This window comes from Pseudoliparis swirei, chromosome 4 (genome assembly GCF_029220125.1).
Source record: "Pseudoliparis swirei isolate HS2019 ecotype Mariana Trench chromosome 4, NWPU_hadal_v1, whole genome shotgun sequence".
Classification (NCBI taxonomy): Eukaryota; Metazoa; Chordata; class Actinopteri; order Perciformes; family Liparidae; genus Pseudoliparis; species Pseudoliparis swirei.
The window spans coordinates 11,287,820-11,315,232 of NC_079391.1; the positions used below are offsets into that span (position 1 = coordinate 11,287,820).

The 27,413-nt window shown below is 41.6% G+C and overlaps 1 protein-coding gene across 2 annotated transcripts; it reads left to right on the forward strand.

The window, feature by feature from the left end:
- The first annotated feature begins 331 nt into the window (after positions 1–331).
- On the forward strand, positions 332–27,413 carry rnf111 (ring finger protein 111). Of its 2 annotated transcripts, XM_056412007.1 has the most exons (16): positions 332–370; positions 708–769; positions 3,532–4,494; positions 8,120–8,252; positions 15,550–15,704; positions 16,971–17,165; positions 17,355–17,737; positions 18,612–18,858; positions 20,577–20,940; positions 21,046–21,171; positions 21,335–21,452; positions 22,702–22,785; positions 23,396–23,491; positions 23,769–23,855; positions 24,862–24,965; positions 25,977–27,413. In XM_056412007.1, exons 3-16 carry the CDS (start codon positions 3,615–3,617, stop codon positions 26,092–26,094), a joined length of 3,090 nt encoding a protein of 1,029 aa, XP_056267982.1. In that variant the 5' UTR covers positions 332–370; positions 708–769; positions 3,532–3,614; the 3' UTR covers positions 26,095–27,413. The 2 variants fall into 2 exon arrangements, with proteins under 2 accessions (XP_056267982.1, XP_056267983.1); XM_056412008.1 differs by having other exon boundaries at positions 349–769.

The window sequence follows — 27,413 nt, forward strand, 5'->3', positions numbered from 1 at the left end:
GGTTTTGGATTAAGTAAAGCCATACATGCAAAACAATGATGGGTGAATTTCTATTATCATCTGTACATGGGCGGGCGTATCTATAATCACACAGAGCTCTTGTGTCGACACGAAACAGGGCGAGCAGAGTGTGTCCTCTCCACATAAGTGTTTCACGTCTACCCGTACATCTTCAAAAAGTAAAACGGGATTAAGTCAAACTGTCGTAAAGTGTCGAAAAATTAGCGGACGATTGGCCGCGATCTGGCGCCCCAGTGCGGCAGTCAAAGAAAGGACTCTTGGATCCGGAGCCAGCGAGCAGACGACCTGCTGGGTAAACAAGAGTGGATGCATCGAGAGGCAGGAATGGCAACTTCGTCGAGGGCTAATAGTGAGACATTTCTATATTGTCAAACAGAAACACAAGCAAGAGACCGGACGATCTTTTAAGACCCCACTAGGTTCATTTGCGAGTCAAAACGGCTGAGTTTAATCGGATATTTGTTGAGGGAAGTGAACGAGCCTTTTCGTTAGCTTAGCTCGTAGCCATCCAGGGCCTATTGCCTTCGATTTTGCCTCTCGGCTCAGCTCGGGACTGTGTTGTCAGTTTCACAATCCCAGCCACTAACGTCCTCGGATCGCGATTTCTTTGTAGGCCTGCCTCGTTGTAGTTAGGAGTAACAATTCGAAAAATGCTCGTTTTCAATGGTTGTCATTATTTCCCACAGGATTTAACACCCCGTGTTACAAAAAGGACGGTGACACAGTGTGAAAAAGGACATAGACCCAGGTACGTGCTGTCTTTGTTGTCTTCTGTCTGGATTAACTATGTGTCAGGCTAGGTGGCTAGCTGTCCACTTTGCTTTCTCTTGATTCGTCGTCGTGATAATATAAACACAAGTTACTAACATTGGATATTCGTGTTTTAGTGCTTCTCCATTAACACGAGTAAGCCTGGCCCCACTCACTCCAGCAGCGTCGGTGGCAGACAGACAGACAGCAGCCGACCTTATCGTTGAAGAAACTATGCTTAGCCTCCGTTTCAGGCTTCATACTGTCGAGCTAAATGCATCTGTGGAGCTCTGTTTGTGCTTGCCTAGTCGGAGTGGTTGTTGGTCGTTTCACAGTCAGAAAGCAATGAGTAGCCTCAGCAGTAGCTCAGCATTCCTGTGTCAGTCGTACATTTTCAATGGGTTTACTCTTGCCATTTCTGGTGCTCCATACATGTTCTGCGATTGGTTAACCTAATGCTGTCAGTAGTATCTTTTATTTGTTGTTAAATGTGCTGCTTTATTATAACTGTGCGTTATTCAGCCTTGGTGCAGGGGGATTTTTTCTCTCCCTCCAGTGCTGTCCTCTGAGGCCCATGAATTCATGCATGTCATTGCGCAGCCTTCTCTGTGGCATCTGAAGGACTCTCACTTATGAGTGAGTTGTCTATAAAAGCAGAAATAGCGTTGTGGAGAATCATCCACCTCATCAGTCATATTTCACAGGTGGTGCAGCTTTCAGGACCAGTGACATTATTATTATTATTAGGAAATGAGTTGTGAATGAATAATGTGAAAGCATTCCTTGCTACATTTCTGTCTATAACAGAATATCTAATTCATTGCACCACACAGGTACATCATGAACACCTTGGACACCTGTCCAACCCAATGGACACCTGTCCAACCCAATGGACACCTGTCCAACCCAATGGACACCTGTCCAACCCAATGCAGTACACATACTCTGCAGCAAAACACAACCAGGATTGTAGTTGTGTTACATTTTTTACTGAGACTTTGACAGAGATGGAGACACTAGATAAGTCTTTGTTACCGTGTCCTTTTAAAAAGTCCATAAGAGTCTTGACTTTGCTATCAACTGTCCTACAGTGCAATCAAATGTCTTTAAATGGCTCAATGCAGTGGTTGGACGCTTACATTTGTGTCATGTTTTTCACACTTATACCAAGTTTGATTGAGATGAAGATACAATTACATAGGGAGGTTGACAGGCCCTCCAAATCTCAATGTTGTGAATAGTGTAGTGGAGGAGACTAGCAATGCACTGTATTTATTTCCTTGAGTTGTGTTGCATTACTTGTTCATATAGTCACATAGATGGATTCAGTAAAACATTTCCCCAAATCAATTGCTGAAGTAGTAGCTCCATGAATTTGTTTTCTGATATCAGGAAGTGGCACTGGCTTGATGCTGTGGGCGATATCACCATGTGCAAATAATGCATACTCCTGCAATTGTCTTCACACTGTCCCTAATATTATTAAAACACAGTTGATCAGTGGACTTCACTGCAGATATGCAACATTCTTTGTGATTAATAGCACACATCTGCAATAGAGATATCCCTATTTGAGTATTCCATGTAGAGTCAATATAATTAAATATATTCTGCTTTGGATTATTTTGATTTATATTTATTGTTTGTGTGCGTTTGCTTGAAAATACACATTATTATGCTGCTCTGGTGTTCTATCAAATCAAAGCTGTATTAGTATTAGCTTTATAAAACCTGAACTATTACAAATCCTTGGTGCTTTGAATTGGGAACCGTGTACACTTCAGGTAAAAACCAAACGTTCCCATTTTACTCCATTTAAACACTGGCATTGATCGGCCATTTAAGGGCAATAGGGTATGTGATATATTGCAAAAGAGTCATCCTACTAGAGTCTACTTTACATCAATGTATCTGAAACTGACAAAGAATATATATTCATAAACTATCACCGTTTTCTTAAGAGCAGCATTAAAAGGAACCTTCAGGTTTATTGACAGCTGACTTTTGACTGACAGGATGTAGTAAGCCATGTGTCATATGAAAATACACATGGCGTCTTACCAGAAACACAAAGTTGTTGCTGTGTTTACGAAGTAGCCTACAAGTCAGCAATGCTGGAATTTGGCGTTGCTCTGGGAGACCTTGCACTGCGGTGAAAATGTCTCCACTGCCACATGAGGCTCAACAGTCTCTTTCTCCTGGGAGTTATTTGTTAGCGTACACACAAATAAAAACAGAAATGTCCCAAAGTCATGAGACATAAGACATAAACATGAGCTGGTGGATATTGCCTCTTGAGATCACATTTTCCGTTCTGTCTGATTTGATTGTTTGTGTGGAATCAACAATAAGGCAAACTCTTCGGTATTGACTCAGCCTTACTACATCTTTAATCAGCAACTTTGGGTCACACTCGCACTTTGTACGAACAAACTGTTAATGAAAGATGTTTTGCCCTGGATTGAACACCACGGAGTACTGTCATGGGCTCATTAATGTGTGTGTTCAGATTTGTGTGCTGTGGATATGATATGTTGTAAATCAAACTCTAAAGTGCGGAAGTTAAACAATTCAGTGAAGACGGCGAAACGAGAACTACAATTGTCATATAATCTGTATCGGGACACGACTGATCATGCCTCTCCTTTATGCTTCTACGGTGTTAATTATGTCACTAACACGATGATCCGCTCTTTGGCAGTCGTGTAACACAGCGACTTGTGCTCTCGTAATCTATTCCTTTTCTTCCTTATTTTTCAGGTTTTGTGAGATGCAGCGGATGGACGCTTAGGGACTGATGCGAGTGCACTCGCTGTTTGCCCTTTGAGGACGGACCTGCCATCATGAAGAGTGAGGTGCAGTCAGAGGCCACCAGCAGACAGGAGCATCTGAAGGAGCCCCTGGTGAACCCAGAGCCCATGGAGGCAGCCAAGAGCTTCCCAAACAACATGGAGGTGATTGGAAAGGCAGGCAGCGAATTTGAGACCCTGTGTGAGTCTAGGCATCGGCCACTGAGGGACACAGAAACACACAGAGACCCGGAACGGACCCTCCCTGGTCGCAGGAAAAGAAAAGGCCAACAGGCAGGGCCATCTGACTGCTCGCTGAAGGAGGGCCACATCAGTGAGAGTTCACTGGCCCCTCAGCGTCCCAGGGTAGAACTTTTACAGCACCCAAGTGAGGATGAACATAATCACGACTCCTCTTTTAGTGACTGCGCTTCCTCCCCTTCCTCGAGCCTGCGATTTGGGGACTCGGACACTCTCAGCTCAGAGGAGGAGGGGGGGGAAGCTGGAGCAACGGGGGGCCAACACAAGGCTTCTGCCCTGACAACAGGAGGAGCCGCTGGAGTCGGCCTGCACCCTGTTCTGGGTCGAACTCGGGGGAATCGCTCTCATAAGTGGGTGCGGTCTGAAGCTGAGCCAGTGCTGCTGAAGCGGCCCTGTCTGAGCAGCCGGCGGCCCTTACATAGGAAGCGCTTTGTGAAAACGACTCCTGGAGGGGGTCAGCGGACTCAGAAGCAAAAGGAGCGACTACTGCTGCAGAGGAAGAAACGTGAAGTGATTGCACGTAGGAAGTATGCTCTACTCCATAGCACCAGTAGTTCTAGCGAGGAGCTGAGTAGTGACTCTTCCTCCCCCTCTTCTACTGAAGCAGAAGATGAGCTGTATGTAGATGTCAGCAGCACCAGCAGCCAGCCCAACAGTGCTACTGTAGCCACAGGTAACAACACGTCTCGTACATTTGTTTGTTTGCGTTGCATTTTAATCTCTGTACTCTATCCAACTCTTCTTGTTTTACGGCAGGAGGTATGGTTACATAGGCTGAATAATAATAATAATAATAATAATCATTTATTTTATATAGCGCTTCTCAAGACACTCGAAGTCGCTTTACAGTTCAGAGTCCAGTAGTCATACACACACAGTCATACCGGTGGTGGTAAGCTACATCAGTAGCCACAGCTGCCCTGGGGCAGACTGACGGAAGCGTGGCAGCCAATCTGCGCCTACGGCCCCTCCGACCACCACCAACATTCATTCACATCCATACGTGTGTCATATGTTTCACAGAATTGAGTGTGTTTGCAGCGTGATCACCGTAACGCCGTGGCCTATACTAGGCCAGACTATGCAGTTATGTGTCGGTCTTGTTGTTGCCGTCAGTTACATTTATTTATACATCAAGTTTATTGATAGACGGTAAATAAAATAAACTTTACATGGTTTAAACATATCAGGGCCTTTTTTTTAACTGTCTATATTAGGTAGCATGGGTGTAATATCAACAGGCAGAATGGTAACATAGAAAGTTGCAGGGGAAAAAAATCACAATTCAGCATGAATTAACATTGTAATTGAAGTACATTGCTGCAATGTGAATTCATATGCACTGAAGAGCAGAACAGAAAAACGGAAATGGCTTGTGCCGGAGAAGAGGTCGACATGGGTTGTGCAACTGGCAAGAGCAGCTGGACTTTTTCATTACAAAAATGGTTGTTGGTGTGTTTAAAACCATAATACACATGTATTGTCATTCATCAAACTTGTAAACCATAGACTTCCAGTTCCCTTCACTGAACAATCAGAAATGAATTTGCTAATGCAGAAGTGTGATAATGGTAAGCTCGCTCCATTAATGTGTGTTTACTGAAGTGTAATCAAGAGTCTACAGGTTCTCAATCTGTGCCAGGTAATTTAATTCTGCCTCTGAACCAGAGAAAGGGAAGTCACCTTGTTTCCTTTCGTGAAAACATGCCTACAAATAGAGCTGGCCTTTCTCATGGCAACATATTGCTGCTGTAGTGCGTCCCAAGTCTATGTATATAATTCTTTCTTTTTTTGAAAGTAAGAAATTGTATTATAGCTTTTGATTGAGTTTCCCATAAACATGAGGAATGTCGGAGCACGCATACAACTTTAGTCTGCATGTCTTTGTAACGGCTCGGGCACAGCTGATAAAGGAGTAGTTCCTCCCCTTTGCTTTTCATGGCCCCACACCTGGCAGTCTGTAATGGAAACTGCAGCCCTCTGTTACCTGTTGGAGCAATGAATTTAGAAAGCTCCTAAATCCAAACCATAGCTCTATGCTCTCAATCTCAGCAAAGTAGAACAGACGGACAAACAGAAGTTGGTATATCTTTTTAACAGCCCCACCTTTACCCTGGTTCATTGTTTTCCTCACGTAGCCATTGAGCCTCGGCGCTGCTGCTGCTGTGGCCCTATGGGAGAATGGAAAGTTAGTTGTTGGTGGGAGGCAAGTGGGAGAAACTCAGGCGCTGTTTGGTGACAGCCTTTGCATAGAAACAGCAGGTCTCGCAGGGAAAACATGGCATTTGTTTACAGCCGGGGAGAGTGAAGGCAAGTGATGAAACCTGTCTTCTAGAAGTTCCCGGTTGCAGCAGGTGTGTGCTGGAGCAGTTTCATCATACTATACACATCTCATGATTTGTCACAGTAAAATATTGGTAGCGCCAATTCCAATAACAAGCTGTGTATATATTGTTCAGTCTCGAGCACATTACTTGTCCTGGTACCGAAACCGATAGCTGGACTTCAGACAGTTGTTCCATGGACATTTGATATTTTTGTTCTCTAGTCTCGTAGGAGTAGGTCTTTTTCATCTGCACACATTGCTTACAATTCTCTGCTTAATGTAAGTACGGTGTTGTTGTCTGTGTTAACCTCATGAAGGCTTCACCAGAGGGCCAGGCTGCAAGTCTTGCAGAGGGTGCTAAGCAGCAGTTCTCAGGAGACAATTGGAATAGAAATCACACTGGGGAATTATGGCAAGACTGATGAGCACACAAACACTGTATACTCTTTTGCAGCATATCATGTAGTTACTTTGTTAACCATGTGTGTGCATGAGTGTCTGTGCGTGTATATATATTAAGATCTATGTCTGGGCTTCAACCCTAAATATAACCTTTAGATTATGCTGTGTGTTCTGTTATGAACAATAACACAACACGACATCTATTTGGTAAGTCAATGCCCCCATTTACCACCAATGGGCTTAGCAGCAGCTCCATTACAGAGGCTGAGGAGGAGGATGATGATGCATTTGGTTAGTTTGCCGTGACTTTAACGTGAGCAGCGCCTTTGAACTCGGCTCCTTGTGTGTGATGCGGTGAACAGATGCACGACCTCTGCAGATGAAATATCGACACGGATGAAGTGCATGGGGTCAATTTGATGGATGCAAATATAGATACCACGTATCTCTCATTAAATGTGGCGACTAAATGGGCGACTATGGGTCAGTGGGTAGCAGGTCCATCTTTCAATCAGTGGGTTTGAGGTTCAATCCCCGGCCCTAGTCGATGTGTCCTTGAGCAAGACACTTAACCCTGCATTGCTCCCTGTGGCTGCGTCTACGGTGCATGAATCGAACAGGATTGTAAGTCGCTTTGAATAAAAGCGTCAGCTAAATGAAATGTAAAATGTGACGATTGCTTGAAAGAATAGTTGTAGTAATTGTAGCATATCGCTGTGTAAATCATAAAATTGGAATTATCCTTTGAAAAAACTCATCCGCAAACAATGTGGAACAAAGTAGGTAATATGACGACATGTTGGTGTTCGAATCTGGCCTTTATGGTCAATATTTGTGTCAAGATCTATGCGATTTCACCGAGTGCTCATTTTATGAAAATTTTTACTCATTTCAAACGAGAACATTCAAACAAATGTCATTATTGTCAACTGTCTTCTTTCTGATGTCCTATCGCAACCATCGGCTCTTGAGTGAACACGCCTGAAGGGGCTCTCATGGTTTTTCGCCCAGGCAGAGATAAAGTGAGAGCTAGTGCACAGTGAACCAATCACAGCGCAGATTTGGGAGCGGGAAAGAATAAAAGGCCAATCTCAGTGCAGATAGAGTTGAGCACAGATGACCTACATTCCTCCTGTTAAACTGTTGAGCCTGATGATACTGCTGTCAGAATGATGAAACTATTGTTATCATGATGATGAAAATGGAGAAATGCAATCTGGCCATTTACACAACACCCTTGGTTTGAGAGTTAGCCGTGAAAAAAAGAAAGATCATGAATTTAAAATAGATGTGTACATGTCTGTGCTGTATGAAAGTAGACAACAGCATCATGCACAGACTTAAATGTTCTTATTTGCTGTTTGTTGGTTTATTTAAAACCATTTTTGATGTAAGAACATCGCAGATTAATAGAAGTAAAGTGTCATAATCCAATGAAGAGTGGTCAAATTCAGTTTTGGATCAAGTTAGTATTTTCCGTTCATTTAATTGGAGTTGTATGCTTTTTTTGCCGTTTGTCATATTGTATGTTGTATGTCTGTTGTATACTAAATTCAGCTTGTGTGCTCAGGTGCCCTGGATGAGGATGTTGTGGTGATTGAGGCAACTCCAGCTCCAGCGCCTGTTGTACCTGCAAGCGAGGAGATCAACGTCACCTCCACAGACAGTGAGGTGGAGATTGTCACAGTGGGAGAATGTTTCAGGTAGGCCCTTCAACATTTACAGCATGCATTGAAACAAATGAGCTTCCATTCATGGCAAGGGCTATGAATTCGGAGAATCGTGTCCGGAGTTGCCCTTTAACACACATAGCAAACAACAGGAGGAGGAGGTTGTCCGTGCCAGATGCATTCTCACCTACTGGAAATACTCAGTGCGTTTACATGATGGTATAATTAGAATCTTGCTTTAGTCGGACTATGCTATCTTTTGGGTCATCTGCTGTTATCCCAATATACATGGCAGTGAGTAATTCGAATCATTGGCCGAAAGCATGTCATATCCGATACGATAGGCGGCGCTGTTTTCATTACAACTCGTGGTGATACAGCCATTTCCGCTTGACCTCTTCACCACTACCAACAACATCAACATTTCGAGAAAGATGGCGAACAGAGAGCAAGGCGAAGCTACATCCCTCTACTATTCTTGCATGATGTTAATAGGAGTACAGCGAATGCAAATGGCGCTATTGGCGTTGTTTGTTTGTTTTCTGCCGGCCAGGCTCCCGGCAGTGACAACTTATCGTCTCTTTCGACTTCCGGGTCACGACATGGGAGGGAGGGGGGAGGAGGGCGGCGGGATCTCAAGCATGCGCAAAGACGCAAAGTTCAGTTCCTAATCCAATTCACCGTTACATGCCGCGATAGTCGAATTATCAACCGGATCGGATCGAGTTATCCAGGGGTGTTAATCGGATCGTAGTCGGACCGCACATAGTCGAACAAAGGTGTTTACATGAAACGGATAATTCGATTTCAGTCCGACTAAGCCAGTTATTCGAATGCATGTAAACACGGTCACTGATGCAAATACACCGGATAATTTGTCGTAGTAAAGTCTTTTGTCGTTCTCTGACGATTTTGTCTCTCTGTTTACACATTTCCGTTGGCGTCTTCATTTAAATGACCCCTCTTCATCACCCTTGGATGTTTGTATTGTTCCGGTTTCGCGGCAGTTGCATGGAAACGTCATGAACACGCCCACTCGTTCACCGTGAATTCTCCAGACAGTAACCAGCTCTATTCACACGTGGGCTCGATCCGACATTACACTGACTGTGATCTAGGGAGCTGGCAGTGGGAAGTAGTTTTAATATGTGGTCCAACCAATGTGGACATTTGCATTCTCACACGCAGCTCCACTGGGTAACGTCGAGATAAGTTCAGGGTTGCAATGCATGTGTGAAAGGAGCTTATGGTTCTCAGGGTGAAGGAGCTGAGTGGGCGGGTTGCAGTGTACTCTAGTGCTTTGCTCATGAATTCCATAGCTTGCATTGCTCAGAGAAAGTAGGTTGCATGCCTTGTTGTTTCTAGCAACGTAGCCACATCACGCTGTGTACCCAGGCCCTAAAGGTTCATAATTAGCCAGTGGTCGGGGCAAACATTTCACTTTGAGCAGGTTGAAGGATCCTTTAGTTCGCTACCACTTTAATATTAAAACAACGTGTTACTATTATTAGTTTATTGCTTGTTAAGCGCCATAGGAAGTGAAACAAATTTGATATATATGTACACTACCGTTCAAAAGTTTGGGGTCACTTAGAAATGTCTTTATTTTTCAAAGAAAAGCACTGTTTTTTCAATAAAGATAACATTAATCAAAAATACACACTATACATTGTTAATGTGGTAAATGACTATTCTAGGTGGAAACGTCTGGTTTCTAATGAAATATCTCCAGAGGTGTATAGAGGCCCATTTCCATCAACGATCACTCCAGTGTTCTAATGGTACATTGTGTTTACTAATCGCCTTAGAAGACTAATATCTGATTAGAAAACCCTTGTGCATTTATGTTAGCACAGCTGAAAACAGTTATGCTGGTGATATAAGCTCTACAACTGGCCTTCCTTTGAGCTTGAAGTTTGAAGAACAAAATTAATACTTCAAATATTAATCATTATTTCTAACCTTGTCAATGTCTTGACTATATTTTCTATTCAATTTTCAATTCATTTGATAAATAAAAGTGAGTTTTCATGGAAGACACGAAATTGTCTGGATGACCCCAAACTTTTGAACGGTAGTGTATATATATTTATTTTTGGGGTCAAATAACTGATACTGAACATTTCATAGGTCTCACTTTCTTTTTTTATCTATGGTAGCATGACGTCCAGCTGAAGTGTCCTCTTCGGCTAACCACTCATCAAAAGTCAATCCCCCAAAATATCAAAGTTCACACAAAACATGTTTGGGAACTGTCAAGCTTGAAAACGGTCGCGCAAAAAACTACCGTTATTGTTATTTTGAGTTTGTGCAGGATATTATGGCTCAATAAAGTACACCCCTTGACTCACTCTCAACCAATCGGAATGCTTGATTCCATCTACCCGTATTATAATAGAAATTAGATACATTGTCAAAAGATCTCAACTATGATTATAATTAGACGCACACAGTGGTATGAGGTTCTTCACCGGTAATGACTGAGTCGTGCATAATTAATTCTACGATATGAGAGCTTGAAGGGGAGACTGTCTGACAAGCTACTTGCTTACTGGAATATCTCCGACCACGAGATGAGTCCGGAGCCAAAGCTCATCAATCACTCCCAGTGAGTAACTTGAAACACATTGTAGACCAGAACATGCTGTGTAACCTATTCCATATCATGGTTACCATGTCATCATATAGACCGACCAAGCTTGTATGGTCTTTCTTAGAGGACGTAAATAAGGTATCAATAAGGCTTTAATACTATATATATATATATAGGATGAATAAGTGGAGGATGTAATAATTGAAACATGGACCTCTGTTTCCAAGAGAACTGCTAGATATTTATTGTGAGAGCTGTACAGTAGATAGCTCCCACTGCCATTCTCTGCAGCCCACCCCATTTTCCTCAACCTCACTTATTTCGTAATTCTCAAAATATGACTTCCTGTCTCAATACTGCCCTAATTCCTAATGTAGGTGATTACACAGCTCAATTCACAAACCTCTCCCTCTGTGTTATCTCTATCCCTTTAAAATCTTTTCCAACACAATGTCTTTCTTTCCACCCTCCTTTATACTAACGTATTGGTACTATTTGAAATAGTTCTCTGGCCAGCAGTGATTGCGCCACGCTTGGAATGCTATGGCTTGTATAATCTTCCTGTTTTCCTGGCTGTCAAAGATGTCTTTGCTCCCCAGAGTATGCAAGGATGAGCTTCCCTGAAGGGGGGATGGGCAGCAGCAAGCAGGAGGGCGGGAACCAAAGGCCAACAGAATGAGCAATAAAAGCTTTGTTGACACTGCCAGTGGTCCGATTTGTGAATGTGTGTTTGTGAGCAGTTTATGTTAATATAGGAACAATACATGTGCACACGTTCACAAATACACACATTTTGTGTCATGGCTACGGCTTTTTTTTATAGTATTTTGAGAATAACTCAATTCATTTTGTTGTTTGGGATTGTTTGATGGATTGCTTCCCCCTGATGCAATTTATTTAATTTAATCTATGTGGAAATACCATGTAAAATATGATATTTACAGAACTCCATGAGAATATATTATAATAATTTTTTCTGTTAACTTTTTCCGAGAAGTTTAACTTGTTGGTCCTACAATACACAACTAACTACAGTTGTCCAACAAAAGTATAACATTTGAAGTTTTCTGGAGGTAGGAGTTATTGCAGGATGGTTGTATTAGACTCCATTAGTGACTGTACGTAGTCCTACTTAAAATGGCTGCGTAATTGCACTCGTAGCGTCAAGCAAACTGACATTGATAAAGAAAATTCTCTTATTTCCTTTGGTGTCAAGTGGTTTTCTCATGTTTGTGGACAGAGGAGCGTCGCTCTGTAACTTGTGGTGGACAGGATTCAGACTGTCTCCTCTCTTAATCCCCAGATGGTACAGAATGTTCAAATACAGTTTTCTGCCCACTGCAGCACGTTACGGACATGTAACACAATTATACAAAAAATGTAGGAAAAACAACTATTTTTAACTCAAACCTGCTCCTCTCAGCTTAATTTGAACTGCTGGCTGCTGGTTATTTGTCTGTCGCTCCACAGTGTGCTCACTTGCAAAGCAGTCCATTATGAGAACAATCAAGTGTTTTAACAGTGCTCTGTGCGCCATGTTTGGCAGTGGGTCACAATTAACAAGGATTATGTAGCGGGTATGGATATAAAAAACAACCGTGATCAGCCCCTGTCCTTATTCTGCATATCAGCTTAGAACACTTTTTGAATGCTGTTGGACTTTCTGTGTCTACACTACATACTGCCATCCTAATTCCAGAGTACATCCTTTCCATCTATAAGAAAAGAGATGTGCTTGTATATGAGATGGCTGCAGACAAACTGTAATTAAAGTCACTTTCATTGAATGACTGATCCCCAAACATATCCCAACTGGAGATTAAAGAGATTTCAATTCACAGCCTCAGGTCTACTTTTCCAAATGTAACACTTTTTTTTTTGACCTTTATGATACGTATAGTCTCTTCTTTATTTATACATTATTCTGAATATATATTTTCAAAATGTTTCCCTCATTACAAAAGGTTCAGCCATGTTTATTATATTGTAATGTGCTCCTGATTAAAAGTAAATGTGTGAGACAGTTTAAAAATGGCAGTTGAAAGATCGCTGGATGGTATGCTATAGTTATTGTGTATGTATATTTTTCTTGCGTTTAGGATGGGCTCAAGCGAAATGTAAAGGTTTTGCAAGGCAACTCTGTAATTACAATAGTTTTTTCTATAAATAATAAATAAACATCAGTATTCATTTTATCAGCCAGTTCTTTATTGGTTAGGAAGTAAAGCCCTCCTATCTCCAATTGTGAAGACAAACTTAATATCACTGCAATGTTTAATTCCTAAATAGTTGATCACGAGTACACTATGTTATTCCCGCCTTCTATGATCTCATTCCTTTTAACTCTGTATTACTGCAGTGCTCAGCCCTCCTGATCCCCGGGGTGTGTGGCTCACATCACCTTGGCTTGGCACAGCCTCTGCTTTGCCAAGCCACCCATTCCCATAGTGTTCATGTTTACAATGTATTGTTTTCCTCCTGGCTACACCCCCCCTAGCCTCAGGAGATCATGGTGGTAAACAGATATTTACAAAATAATCCCAGGTCTACTTAATTAGGAGCCCCTCCCTAGTGGCTCTTCCTGCTCCCTGGAATCAACCCAGAGCTGAGGAGCCTGGCCAATTAAACACCAACACATTCACCATGTGCCCCTCTCTGCATACCACCCTCCTCGCGGTGTGTTTTGTGTGTGTGTGTGTGTTTGCATGTGTAGGCACAAGTTTGCTTAAGCGATTTGAGAAATATGAACGTTAATAATCTTCCTCCTACTCTATTCCACTTGCATTGTGCGGCATGTCTCACAGGAAATTGAATTGGAAGCAGACAGTATGATCTGATGGGACCCCCCCCCCCCCCATATCACAAACAGCAGTGAGAAAGGCATTTCCTGTTCAGAGAAATGTGATCAAAGCCAAATTCGTTCAGTATAAAGAGGAATAGATCAATAAGTTAATCAATCCATAACATTACATACTATTAATGCATGATTTACACCTTTTATACGGTATCATTTTGAACTCGTGTATTTTGAGCAACAAGACATCGAACATGTTTGTTCCATAATTACAGTTATTTAAGTTTTGAAATGGAAAATCATCTGTCTGTTTTGCTAATTCATTTTCATTAAAATGTTTAATTGCAAACTTTATCCAGTGCATACTTCCCATCCATGTAGTCTTTGTTTGTGCTTGGCGGGCGATATGTAGCCTGTGTCCATCGGGGGAAGGCCAGAGAAACACCAAGACCAAGAGACACGTAACACGACGTTTATTGACACCAAGAGCCAGTTTAAAGTTTTTCAATTCTCCTGACCTGTATGTTTGTGGCGCCCAGGAAACCCTTGCAAACACGGGCAATAAGAATCATTTTGAAATACCGAAACATTTGCTAAGTTTCTGTGGCTTGATTAAGAGTCACTGAGCGAGTCTATGGTTTCGCCTGTAGCTACAATGACGACTGGTTAACAAGGCAGTGCTGTTGGCACTCGATGGACAGCATTTTCCCTCTCCTCCTGTACATTTGTTTTACTCTCTCAGGGAACAACAGTGAACTCCCCAAGCCACAGAGCTCCATGGTAACCGGCTTTACGGCACTCGCAAATAGTCCCTTGCCCCTCAGGCTCATCCCTCCTCCCTCTGATCACCTGGCTTTACAGCACCGGAGGGCGGCGGGGGGGATGTGGCTATTCCCTGGGCTCTCACTCCAGTCTCAGAGCAAGGGGGAGAGTGATAGAAGCCTTTGAGAGAGAAAATTAAAAGGACAAATAAAGGAAGGGCCCAAGCGCTGGGGCGAGAGAGGAACAGAGCGTTCCAGCGAGGTCTAGGGAAAAGGAAGGCGGGTCGAAATAATGCTGATATTTGTATGGTCGGGTTGTAGAGGCAGAGCTTCATGATGGCGGTCCAGAGAGAAGAAGCTATCTCAACATGCTAATACTTTCAAGTCAACTTGGGTGCCACAACTTGATGCAGAAAGATCAGTGTGGGCCACAGGCTGACCAAAAACACAGTTTTTGTTCCATGATAATCTGTTGAGAAGATGAAGCAGCTTCATGTACATACATAATTAAGAAATGTGAGCTAAGCTTGGTTATCCATTTCAGGTTCAGGTTTTTGTGTTGTGTTCTTTGAGCCATGATGATAGCAAGGGCTGTACAAGTAATCATGTGCGGATTGATCACCATGCTAGCGCCCCAAATTACATAAACTGCATCAGCTGTGATTATGACACTTTGCATTCAGAGTGAAAAGCTTTGCAAAACAAATGAAGTTATTTAAATTTATAACATGAGTGTTAGTAATTCCATGTATGTGTGCTAGAGCTAGGACCCACGAATTATCCCAACAGTCCCATTACATTCGAGCCGTTAATATAAGTAGTTGCAGCAATGCTCTTCCCTCCATGTCAAGATGTCTGCCATGTAGAAAGGTGAAGACGGATTCGTAGCTATTTTATTTCCTTCACAAAAGGTACATTTCCTAATTGATAACATTTCAAAACCGTGTGTGGTCATAACTAATGTACTCACTAGGTATTAAGACCAGAGCCAAATGCTTTGGTCAGAATTTTCCCCTGTTCCTTCTTTGCCTACCTTTGCACCAGCAGGCTCTTGTTAAACAACCCGCTGTCCTGGAAATGAGTGTGAGAGTCTGGAAGATTCTCCACTGAGCTGTGAGACTATTCCTGGTTCCTCTACTGCAGTTGGATGTAATCGTTTGTTCGATGTCTGTATGTCCACAGGTCTCGCTCAGTGGCGGGTATTGGCAGGATTTGGGCTAATAGCTGCTCCCAGAATCGTCTCCAAGAGCCACGTGGACGTCACCGACTCTCCACCGTCATCCAACCACTGCGTCAGAATGCTGGGGAGGTGGTAGATCTCACTGTCGATGAAGACGGTAAGAACTAAAATTGTGAAAAAGTCTTCATCCACATACCTTTTAACTGTCTGTTAAATGATAACTGCACAGAGTTTCAGCTCAGGTCTCATGTTTCAAGTCATCCGGCAGCAGTGATGCCTTTTTATATTTAGCTGTGTCTTCTGCTGCAAATATGTGAAGGTCTTGGACTCTATTCTCATGTGATCTGTGATATTAGCTTTGAATCCATACAGGTATAAGGGGAAATAAAGCATCTTCACAACTTTAATGTCATAAAGTTTCTTTGTATGTCGCAATATGGATATCAGTGGACTGAACTCCCAAATACACACTCTGTGACACTGCAATCCATCTGTACTTTGTAGATAGAACTCATAACAACCATTTTACACATGATACGCATGCACAAGTTTAATGGGCATACTTTATTATATTTTACTCTTATCATAGTGCTTGTGTTTTTGATATTGAATTATTTACATATTTTCAGTGTAGCTCCATTCGCTTCCTGCTGCTGTGGCATGAGCATTTCACCCGGGGGTTAAATAATGTATTTATTGATCTCTATCTAAATACGTACCAGTCATGGAGAAATCCTAAAATATAGTAAAAAAACAACTAAATAACTAGTTTTTTGATCATGATAACTCTAATGTCCATCACTTAATCATTCAGCGATAAGAATTAACAGTTTGTTGTTCGACTTTAACCCCTTTTACTTTAATTCCTATAGAGGACTTTGTACATTTGTGTGACTCTCTTTATCAGCCCACAACCATGACAGATAGTGAATGGTAGAGCTGTGCATATTAGAGTTTTTGCATTTCGCAGGAGAAAGAGGGGAAGTTAATTTGTGAATATGAAAAGCAAATGTAGTGCAAACACTGGTATGCTGATGAGGCCTGCGGTTCTCCTGCTCTTCTCTACGAGTACACACATGTTACAGCTCGGTTAATTATTCCAGACTAAGTGTCGAGTTGGATTTGAGGTTGTCACATGAATTGGGAAAATCATGCCTTTTTAATCTACAAACACCAATTGGTTGAATACAAAATTGAAAACTTAGGTTAAATATATAAATATATTACATTAATAGTCGAAGGATTTGGAAAACAACATCAAATACAGAGAGCAGTGAAAAATGAATGCAAACTTTTACGTCGAGGAGTCGTGTCATGACTCCTTTTTAAATGCATCGACTCTGGGGAAGTAATACCTGAAGTAGAGTTAATGCACATTATTCTCCTTTTCTAAATCGTCACCTGCCTTTTACTTTCTCCACAGATCTCTCCGTTGTGCCAACAACCTCTGGCAGCATTCACCCTCAAACAATCAGGTCATCCTCTTCATCATCTTCCCATCATGCCTCTACCTCAGAGCTCCATGATGCCCCAGGCCCTTCCACTAGCTGCCCAGGCTCAATACCTGAAAGTATGCACACACAGAGGCCGAGCGGCTCCGCTCGCACAGCCACAGAGGGTAAGACTGGACCTGGCATGTTGAAACTAGTTGCTGGAGACCATTTCATTTAAACTATTTTGCTCTGAGGCAGCTGGGGTCCAACATGACTTCCTTTCAGCTGTTGATATTGCTGAAATGTTTCTACAGCAAAGTCGCATCACATGTCACCATCGGCATTTTAACAATCATTTATCTTACTCTCATCAGATGACGGCAGACCAGGTTTGTCAGGTACGGCAGGAGAGAACGCAGGCACGGCTATGCCCAGGCTCCCGTCGTGCTGCCAGCAGCACTCCCCGTGTGGAGGGCCCTCCCCCGGCCACCTGTCCCTCAGCCACTCCCATTCAAGTTGCCTGCAGGTGTCGTCCTCTCAGCAGACCGGCGGCTCTCAGCACGGCCACAGCCACAGCAACGCTCACCACTTCATCCACCACGTCCATCACCCAGCTCCACAGCCCCCGGGCACCCTGCCTTTTCAAGAGCCCAGCTGCCCCGTGGAGCGACCCAGCGCTCTGCCCGCATCCTGTGCTGGAGTCAGCAGCAGCAGCAACAGCAGTAGTAGCAGCAACACGGCCCACTACCACGACCAGGTGTGCCCACGCTGCATTGAGTGACAACATACTGGAGCTGCCTCTAAACGGCTAACATTGTGTAACGGGGAGCGTGAACAGGATCTTCCTGATAAAGAGAATATTCCTCAGGGTGTTGCTGAAACATAACCTAAAAATCGGTCTGCAGCTCAGTCTCGTTGTCTCAGCCCTCAAAAAATATATTTTGCTTTTGAAGCAAATATTAAAAAGAAGATCAAGAAGTGTACAAAGCACAACATAAAATGTATCTGACAAGTAGTAATTGAACAAATTCCATGTGTCTCACTAAAAGTATGAATACTGTTTGATTGAGGTGAGAAGATCACATTTTAAGTATTAAAGTGTCTAAAATGGTCTTGCCAATATTTAAAACTTTGCTATCTTTGTCAAATAAAAATGCGCACAAAGTCTTGAAATAGCATTAAGTAGAGCATTAAGCAGGAGACTGAGGTAAACAGAACATACAAAGGTTCCTCCTATATATATATATATACATATGTGCACATGTGTGTGTATATAAATATGTGTATATATATATAAGTGTGTGTGTATATATATATATAAATGTGTGTATGTATATATATGTAAAAATGTGTATATATATATATATAAATGTGTATATAAATATATATATACATGTGTCTATATAAATATTTATATATATAAATATGTATATATTTATGTGTGTGTATATATGTATATATATATGTTTTTACTTGGAGAGTAAAAATACAACCAAAAATAAATACCATTTCATCGTACATGGAATGTATATGACTAGAATTGTGTGACTTGTGCGGGACTCATTCAGTATTCCATGGGATAAGTCCATCCCTCCTCTTCCTATAACTTCTGTTCCACCTTTCTTCCACAGCAAACACTGCCAGTGGACCTGAGCAACAGCAGTGTTCGGAGCGGTGGAAACAACGGGGCTAGTTTCCATGGCAGCACCTCGGCCTTTGACCCTTGCTGCCCGGGCTCCACCTCACGGCCTCCTACTTACGTTTCCCAGGGCACCCCTGGGCCCAGCCAGCCAGCTGTGGTGGACTCGTTTAGCTCCTCCATGGTGGCTCAGCCACAGACACAACCCCAACCCTGCAGACATTACATGCACCCCTCCTGTGAGTATATTGGCGTAAGCGCTACAAAAAACCAGACATTCACCACTGTTTTCATTGTTTAATGTTTCATTTTACATATATATATATATATATACGTGTGTGTATATATACACACATATATAAATATATATGTGTGTGTGTATATATACACACATATATAAATATACATATAATACATATATATGTGTGTGTGTGTACATACATTATTTTTTACCACAAAAAGGATGACTAAATCTGATAGTCTGATTTTCGATTGTATATGTGTATCTATGTGTATATATGTATATATATATGTGTATGTGTGTATATATATATATGTGTATATATATATATATATGTGTATACATATATATATATGTGTATACATATATATATGTGTATACATATATATATATCTATATGTGTATACATAGATATATCTATATGTGTATACATAGATATATCTATATGTGTATACATATATATATATATTTATTTATATATGTGTCTATATATATATATATGTGTTTATATATAGATATATTTATAAATACATACATACATAGGAACAAACATATACTTTCTGATTTTATCCCCAGAGGAGAAGACATCAAAAAGTAATAAGACAGAGAATATATGATGTCGCAGACATAAAATGTAATTTCAGTTGGACCATCAAGAGGGCGACTGCATTTAGAGAATTCCCTTATTTGCAGTGCCAGTGCCATAGTGCTTCCAAAAATGTAAAGACAGCTGTGCTTCTAATGCTAATAGTAATCAAGAAAGCCTGGTGGTTAATGTGCCATGTGCTGTGGGAACTGCACCGCGCAGAAGTAGTGAATGGATCATCCTCCACACAACAGCTCAGTGTGGAGAGTGAAGCTGTGTGACGAGGTTCTCCGGTGGGGAAGTAGTGAGAGAGTTGGATGCTGCTCACGCTCACCTCATGCTCTCCTCTCCTTGTACTGCTGCTTGGACAAGTAGCGAGGAAGTCTGCACCAAGAAGAGCTACAACAATAGAACTAATTAATATGTATAAAGAGGATGACTCACAGTCGTGAACTTCTGTCTTTGCCAGAGAACAGAGAAGGTTTGTGTCAACAACAACAGCCTCAAATGCTTCAAAGGCGCCATCTTTAACACGATGAGTCTGCTGGCATAAAGTACAAAAGTAGAACTATGTGGTTTTGTAATTCCCTTCAATGGTGAGCTTGCTGCCGGTTGATCTTCTACATTCATTCTAACAAATCCCACAAAACGCCCACAAATTAATGGATCCTTTTAGCAAGTATTTGTCTAGCCTGGTGCAGCTTAGTCCTGTGTGCACCATTGTTGTGCAAGAAAAACACATCACACACAACCAAAGACAAAAAGAGGGAGCTGGGGATCCAACAGTTATACAAAACACATCAATGAGCCACATTGTTTGGACAAGCTGACATGTTTCTCGATCACATTGTATTTCGAGTCCACGCCACATGAACCTTCCTTCTGCTGTGAATAAAGCATTTTTAAAAAAAAAGGAAAGTATACATTCGTGCCCTCGGTAAGAATGAGTGGCCTCGAGGCTGAGTGCCACAGGCGGGCTGTAAAAGTCAGAGTATTGACGGAGAGTCTCACACATGTTGGGTTTGGTCTTTCTATGGGATTTGTTTAGAATAGCAAACATATAGAATATAGATAATCTTATCCTCTCTTTTCTTGTTCTTTCTTTCCCTTTTCCCTGTCCTCAAACCCAGATGGCTCTCTAGCACGCTCACTGCATCATCAGCCCTCCTCCGCCTGTCCTCACTCTCATGGGAACCCCCAACTTACCCCTCAGCCCCCTTCACAAGGCGAATACGTTATTCCCCACACTGTCACCTTTCACCCGCCACTGCCAACCCACCCGTCAGGCCACGCCGTTCCCCCTGCTCCCCCGCCGCCTCTTTCCACCCACCACCTCTCCAGTTCAAGTGCCCCACTGGCCCAGCACCTGTCTACGGACCACCAGACCCTGCCGCACCATATGCCGACGCTGGGGGCCTCGGTGCAGAGACTCCATCAGCACGAGATACTGCAGAGGATGGAGGTCCAGAGGCGCAGGATGATGCAGCACCCAACGTGAGCACCGCCATAACCCAGCTGTTGGTCTCTCAACTGGTATTCATAAATCTGGTAAAAGATGGAACTCCATACGCGAACGCCTGTACTTTGCTGTCCCCGCAGACGAGCACACGAGCGTCCGCCGCCGCACCCCCACAGGATGCACCCCAACTACGGCCACGGGCACCACATCCACGTGCCACAAACCATGTCCTCCCACCCTCGGCAGCCGGAGCAGAGAACCGCATGGTCAGTATTGGGCAACGAGGTTTGGCAGATGGCTCATTTTAGTTTAATGCCAGCCCATCAAATGTTACACGTTTTGAACGTGACTCGGCGGTTTATTGGTTTTACGTTTTAGAATGACGAGAGAAAGTTTTGACGTCATGATGACACGTGTGTTTGTCAACAGGGAGCTCGGCATCGAGGCCGGAGTGACCGTGGCCCCGTACCCTTCAGGGCACCTGCACTCCCACCTGCCCCACTACCACCCTCCCCCCAGACTGCACCACTTCCCCATCCCCTTCATGGTGAGACTAACCCTCAGCACAAATGCAATCATTAGCATAAATGAGAAAGAATCACTTGTTATATAAAGTCTGGCTTAGATTAATGGTGTTGGCCCCTTATTTATAACATCAGTTATTTCAAGGATGGTTTGCTTAACCACATGAATAATGCAGTAGCAATTAATAGTAGCTCATCAGGCATTTCAAGTGCACACTCAAAAAATCCACAAGCCCCGAGACAGATCCTGCTCAAATGAAGGAGACTGTTTCATGACGTTATTGCTTTTTTTACTTGGTCGAGCTCAGATATACCAACGTTGGTTGTCTTCCACAATCAGTTCTTCTCTGCAGCATCGATGCAAGTGCTCATGGAGTCAGGTCGCTGTTGGTCCACAGTTCATCACAGCTTGCATGCTCCAAATTAGGGCGTAGAAATAGGGAAGCAATAGCGATGCAATTTCACTAGTTGGTCTAATTTGTCGACATCTATGACCTTCATCATTGCATATTTGCCATGTGAACAACTTCATAGGCCCCTTTAATATATTTTAAAAGCAAAAAATTATGTTAAAACTTAAATACACTTCGAGAACTGCCTGTACATCTTACACAAGGTAGTTTAACTTGCAGCTGTGATATATATTTATATTGTGAAATGTATCAAATAGCAGTGAAAAAGGGAGAAGTTCATAATAATGAACCTACAAATAGTTGGTCTTCAAATCTGCAGCTCGCCTCAGCTTTATCGAGCTTTCTAGTGAGTTTCAGCTCATGGTTTAGCTTTTCTGCTTTGGTTCAGTCTCACGTTCTCGTGGCGTCAACGTACACAAACAGCAGACAGACCCCATGCTGTGGAACATTTAGCAGCAGCAGAGTCATGTATACAGTATTTCCCTCAGAAGAGTTAAAAGGAGAGTATTAACTGCTGGATGTTTAAATAAGAAACTCTTAACTAATAAGTTCACCATAGCAACTCAGAAGATGATGATGTAACAATGTGGTGAAGTGAACTCTTGTAAATGCAGGTTTATTCTCTGAGACGAGGACAGTTACTCGGATACAATCCTACGGCGTAGCTCTGCGGCCACGAGTCACACGCATGATGTTGAACCCTCACTAGAAGTTTGAGAGTGAATAAAAACAAATTCTGTGAGATTCTGACATGAAAAATGAGCCCTTTGATTCAGAAGAATGTATTGCATTCATTTATGAGAGCGACTGATTATTCTGAGAAAATGTGCTGTGCACGTTTTTCTTTTGTCCCTCGCAGCACACTGGCATATCTGAAGTGACCTACCCGCACATTCGGTACATCTCATCTCGGATGACTGCTGGCTTCGGAAGAACCTATGAGGTGAGCACTGCTCTTATTCATTTATTCTTTTGAATGTGTTTTAATCACTCCCAACACAACTCAGGCAATTGAAATGCAATGTACTCCCATTTCATCCATCACTGCCATCAGACATATTAACTTTAGAATTGCTCGACTCAGCACCGCCTGACTGATCAATATTATAACAGTAATAAGAGAACACATTTGATTATTTGGATTAAAAATAAACTGTCCTCAGCTGTCACAGGGAAAGCAGGATATATAATGATCTAGTGGAAGTGCATACAAAGAAAATGTTTAATTTCTTGACAAAATCTCTAACTCAAGGTCCACCTACTAGTTTTTGTCAAGTCTTCATCACTGGGGGAAGTTAATGTCTAGAGACTCAACTGGCAGAGCAGATACCCACGTCGAATGAACTGAACATATTATAAACGGGTTTAACTCTGAGTCACAGGGTTCAACCACTAAATCTGAATATTGAATGAAAAGACCACCTTTAGTCAGAAAAGGCACCAATGAAGAAACCAATCTGCACAGGTGTGCTTTTCTTCTTAAAACGACTTGGAGCCAAAGCGTGCATGTATCCATCATTCTCACGGAGGTTTGTTTCTGCTGCATCCATCAGGACCTGCTGCATTTAGAGGAACGATTGGGGACCGTGAACCGAGGAGCCTCTCAGGGAACCATAGAGAGGTGCACTTACCCACACAAGTACAAGAAGGTGAGGAGGCCTAATGACACGGCGTGTCGCTACGTGTTTGTTGTGCATCGGATCTTTGCAGATACCGTCTCTAGTCTTGCTCGTCGGTTCCAGTTCATTCTGGCACAGAGTGCACGGGGGTCTGTTGTGCTCATTGCAAACATCTTGATGTTTAAGTAAAATACTGTAGTGTGTTTTTTTTAGATTGCAGCTGTGAAGATATTGTCGAGGAAAAGTTTACGTCGCGGTTATCAAATGTATCTAAACAAGCAATCTGACACCCTGCCACCCAATACAGAAGGCGTTGGAGAGAGACATTGACCAAGAGTTAACCCCTGAAGCGTGGGCATCTATTGGGAAAAATATGCTCGCAACCCCAGAATCGGTGAGAAATAATGAAGAAATCAATTTGTAAACATGTCTCTGCTCACATGTGTGGTAGATGTTAGTTTTAGTATCTTGGGGGCCAGGGAATTCGGCTCTAGAATAACTTTAATTTGGATAATTTTGTATATGTTAAGCACCGATAGAAAGTGTTTGTTTTCATGGAAAAATGACCATTCTCTCTGTCCACAGAGGAATTTGTATTTTCTTTTTTTTAAATAATAACTATTAACTATTATTTATAAAAAAATAGGTTTTGTTCTAAACAGTTACATTTGTATAGACACTATATTTCTATTGAAACGTAATATGTACATGTGATGTTAGCACAGTGTTTAAATTGAGTACAGGACTGTCTCAGAAAATTAGAATATTGTGATGAAGTTCTTTATTTTCTGTAATGCAATTAAAAAAACAAAAATGTCATGCATTCTGGATTCATTACAAATCAACTGAAATATTGCAAGCCTTTTATTCTGATTTATTGCTGATTATGGCTTACAGCTTAAGAAAACTCAAATATCCTATCTCTAAATATTAGAATATCATGAAAAAGTATACTAGTAGGGTATTAAACAAATCACTTGAATTGTCTAATTAACTCGAAACACCTGCAAGGGTTTCCTGAGCCTTGACAAACACTCAGCTGTTATAAATCTTTTTTTTTACTTGGTCTGAGGAAATATTAAAATTTTATGAGATAGGATTTTAGAGTTTTCTTAAGCTGTAAGCCATAATCAGCAATATTAAATGAATAAAAGGCTTGCAATATTTCAGTTGATTTGTAATGAATCCAGAATGCATGACATTTTTGTTTTTTTAATTGCATTACAGAAAATAAAGAACTTTATCACAATATTCTAATTTTCTGAGACAGTCCTGTAATGTGTAAAACAGAGAGTGCATGAATAGGATTATTAACCATATGCTCTGTGTCTGCTGAGGCAGCTTCACCGATCAATGCTTTATATCAAAAGTCATGTTTTCCAAATGTTTCTCCCAAACAGAGAAAGCTGCTTCTTAAGCAAGACGAAGACGAGGGGGTCGATGAAGACACAGAAGAAAAATGCACCATCTGTCTGTCAATACTGGAGGAGGGGGAGGACGTCAGGTAAATGGCTGGCGGCTCGCTGCCCGTCGCTGCTCAGTTCTCAGTGTGTTCAATCACGCTTTGAGGGGCGTGACATGTGGGACGGCAGCTGTAGTAGCTCCATTCTGCCACCGTCTCTGGAGATATTTATTATTTTAGACCCAAAGGTATTGTAATCAACAAAAAAGTGTCTTAATATTACGGCCACATGGAGCTGCCTCTTGGAACACTCCGGTTCTTTTTACAACGTGGTTTTCTGCCCTCTGTTGGTGTAAAAGAGACGAGTGTCACGTTTTTATCTTCTTTCATTATTAAATTAATTATTCAGTCGTCACTTAAAGCATTTCAATGATTGAGTATATATTTGGCAACTTTACCTTAATGTCTTTTATTCTTGAATGTTCATTTAGGTAAATCACACATTTATAGGTGTTTTTATTGTAGATGTGTTAATTCATTCTAGCGAAAAGGAAAAAGTATAAATGTTTTCCGAACATGTTTTTTTAGTTAGTTTTTTGTGTGTTTATCATTTCTACTTTTTAAAAGTGAAAAGACTGAATGAAGAAAGATCCGAGGGCAGCAGTTTCTGACGAATAAACATAAGTTTTATATAAAGAACTCAGATATTTGAGGATCTCCCAAGACATTTTTAAAAGTATACGGTTGGGGATGTTTTATATTTTATTGACTACAAATCTCATAAAATGGCCAAAACCCCAATCTGTTTCTCTGTACTTTTGGTTTACCGGACCCTGTCTGTTAGCGCCTAATAAAGAAACGCATCATTTGTTGTTTCTTTTCTCTAGGTTCGTAACAAATGAGCAAATAGTGTATTTATTGGGGACTACTGTCATCCATGGATGTAGTTCTCTGTGAGAGTGTGTGGGATTGATCAAAATAAACCACAAAGCTCGTCATCGTCATGATAAAGAAACATTATTATTATGATGTTATTTTTAACAGTTTCTGGACAACAATGGAGCTCTATGGCAAAGATACGTCATTGTTGTTTTTGCCTTGTCTCCCCTGCAGACGCCTACCATGTATGCACCTCTTCCACCAGCTGTGTGTGGATCAGTGGCTCCTCACCAATAAGAAGTGCCCCATCTGCAGAGTGGACATTGAGGCGCAGCTGTCTGCTGAGAGTTGATGCTGTTTTTCTAACCACCCCTTTTGTTGAAGAAATATTTTGAGATCATATTAATTTTCTCTTAAGTACTGCAGTCAACCAAAGATGGCATGAATGACCTGCGCAGCTCTACTTTGAGAAAATAATTAAAAAAACACCTGACAATAAAGCATTGAGCCTAGAGTGCCAGCTATCCCATATTACTACAACAGCTAGAATTTTCCATTAAGGGTTTAAGATTTTATTGTATTTATAAAGCTTTTATGTAGCTTTTGATTGTTTCCTCAAGTGTCATTTTTTGTTTTTGTTTTCTCTGCATGTTTCCTTGCAATGCATTTCTTTGCACATATAACGTTGGCCTATCACAGCCTAACAACTCGCAGGTAAGGATAGCTGCTCTGGTAAAGATGCATTTCTGTAAACCTAATGCCTTGCTTTCCTAGAATGTCACCCTCCAGTAAAAAAACAACATTGCAGGATTCATTTTACCAATCATTGTATTGATTAGTTTGTTTAGAAGATGTGGATTGTTAGTGAAAGATGTTTTTTAAGTAAATCAAGACATTCCTAACTAGGGAAATATGTTAACAGATCAGCTGCTGTATTAGTGCACACCCAGTATTTCTAGAGTGGAAATAAACTCCAATGTTCACCTCACTTCCCAGAATATGCACATGCTTTGCTACGATTACACCTCCCTCCAGCACCTTCATTTGACAACAAAACACCGTTATCACCGTCATCTGTATTTTTGAGAATAAGAAGCAGAATGTCACATCCCTCTCTTGACTTCTAAACTGAGCGACTGTTGGGACCGGCTGTGAATCTTTTCTTCTTCGTTTGGTTTTGTTGGGATTCCTCCCTGCAGATGGGCCTGTGACAATGAACTAGGTTTCTGTAAGATGATCTCAGGTCTACATGTGTGTGTAAGGGGTGTGTGTGTGTGTGTACACAGCTCACATTGGGATAAATATTTACTGCTTGTCCTCGCACTTCAAAACATTTGACCCACCCTCCCTTTTGTCTCTCTGTAGTTGAGCAGCAGCGTCCTTTTTGGCTGCTGAAGGAAAAACACTAATACTGTTGATTAACTTACTCGCATAGACTTGCACAAGAGAGAAAAAGGAAGGAGAGTAGTAGTGAATATGACTGAGGCCATGTATTTCCACTCTGATGAATATTAAAAAAGCAAAAAATAATATTTTGAATGGAGTGTTGAAATGCAGTACTTAAAGCAGGTATCCATGCACTCATTGACTTAAAAAGGCACCAAGATTATATTCTGTGGGATTTATATTAGTTTAAAAAAAAAAATATTAATAAACTTGGATAACTCTTAA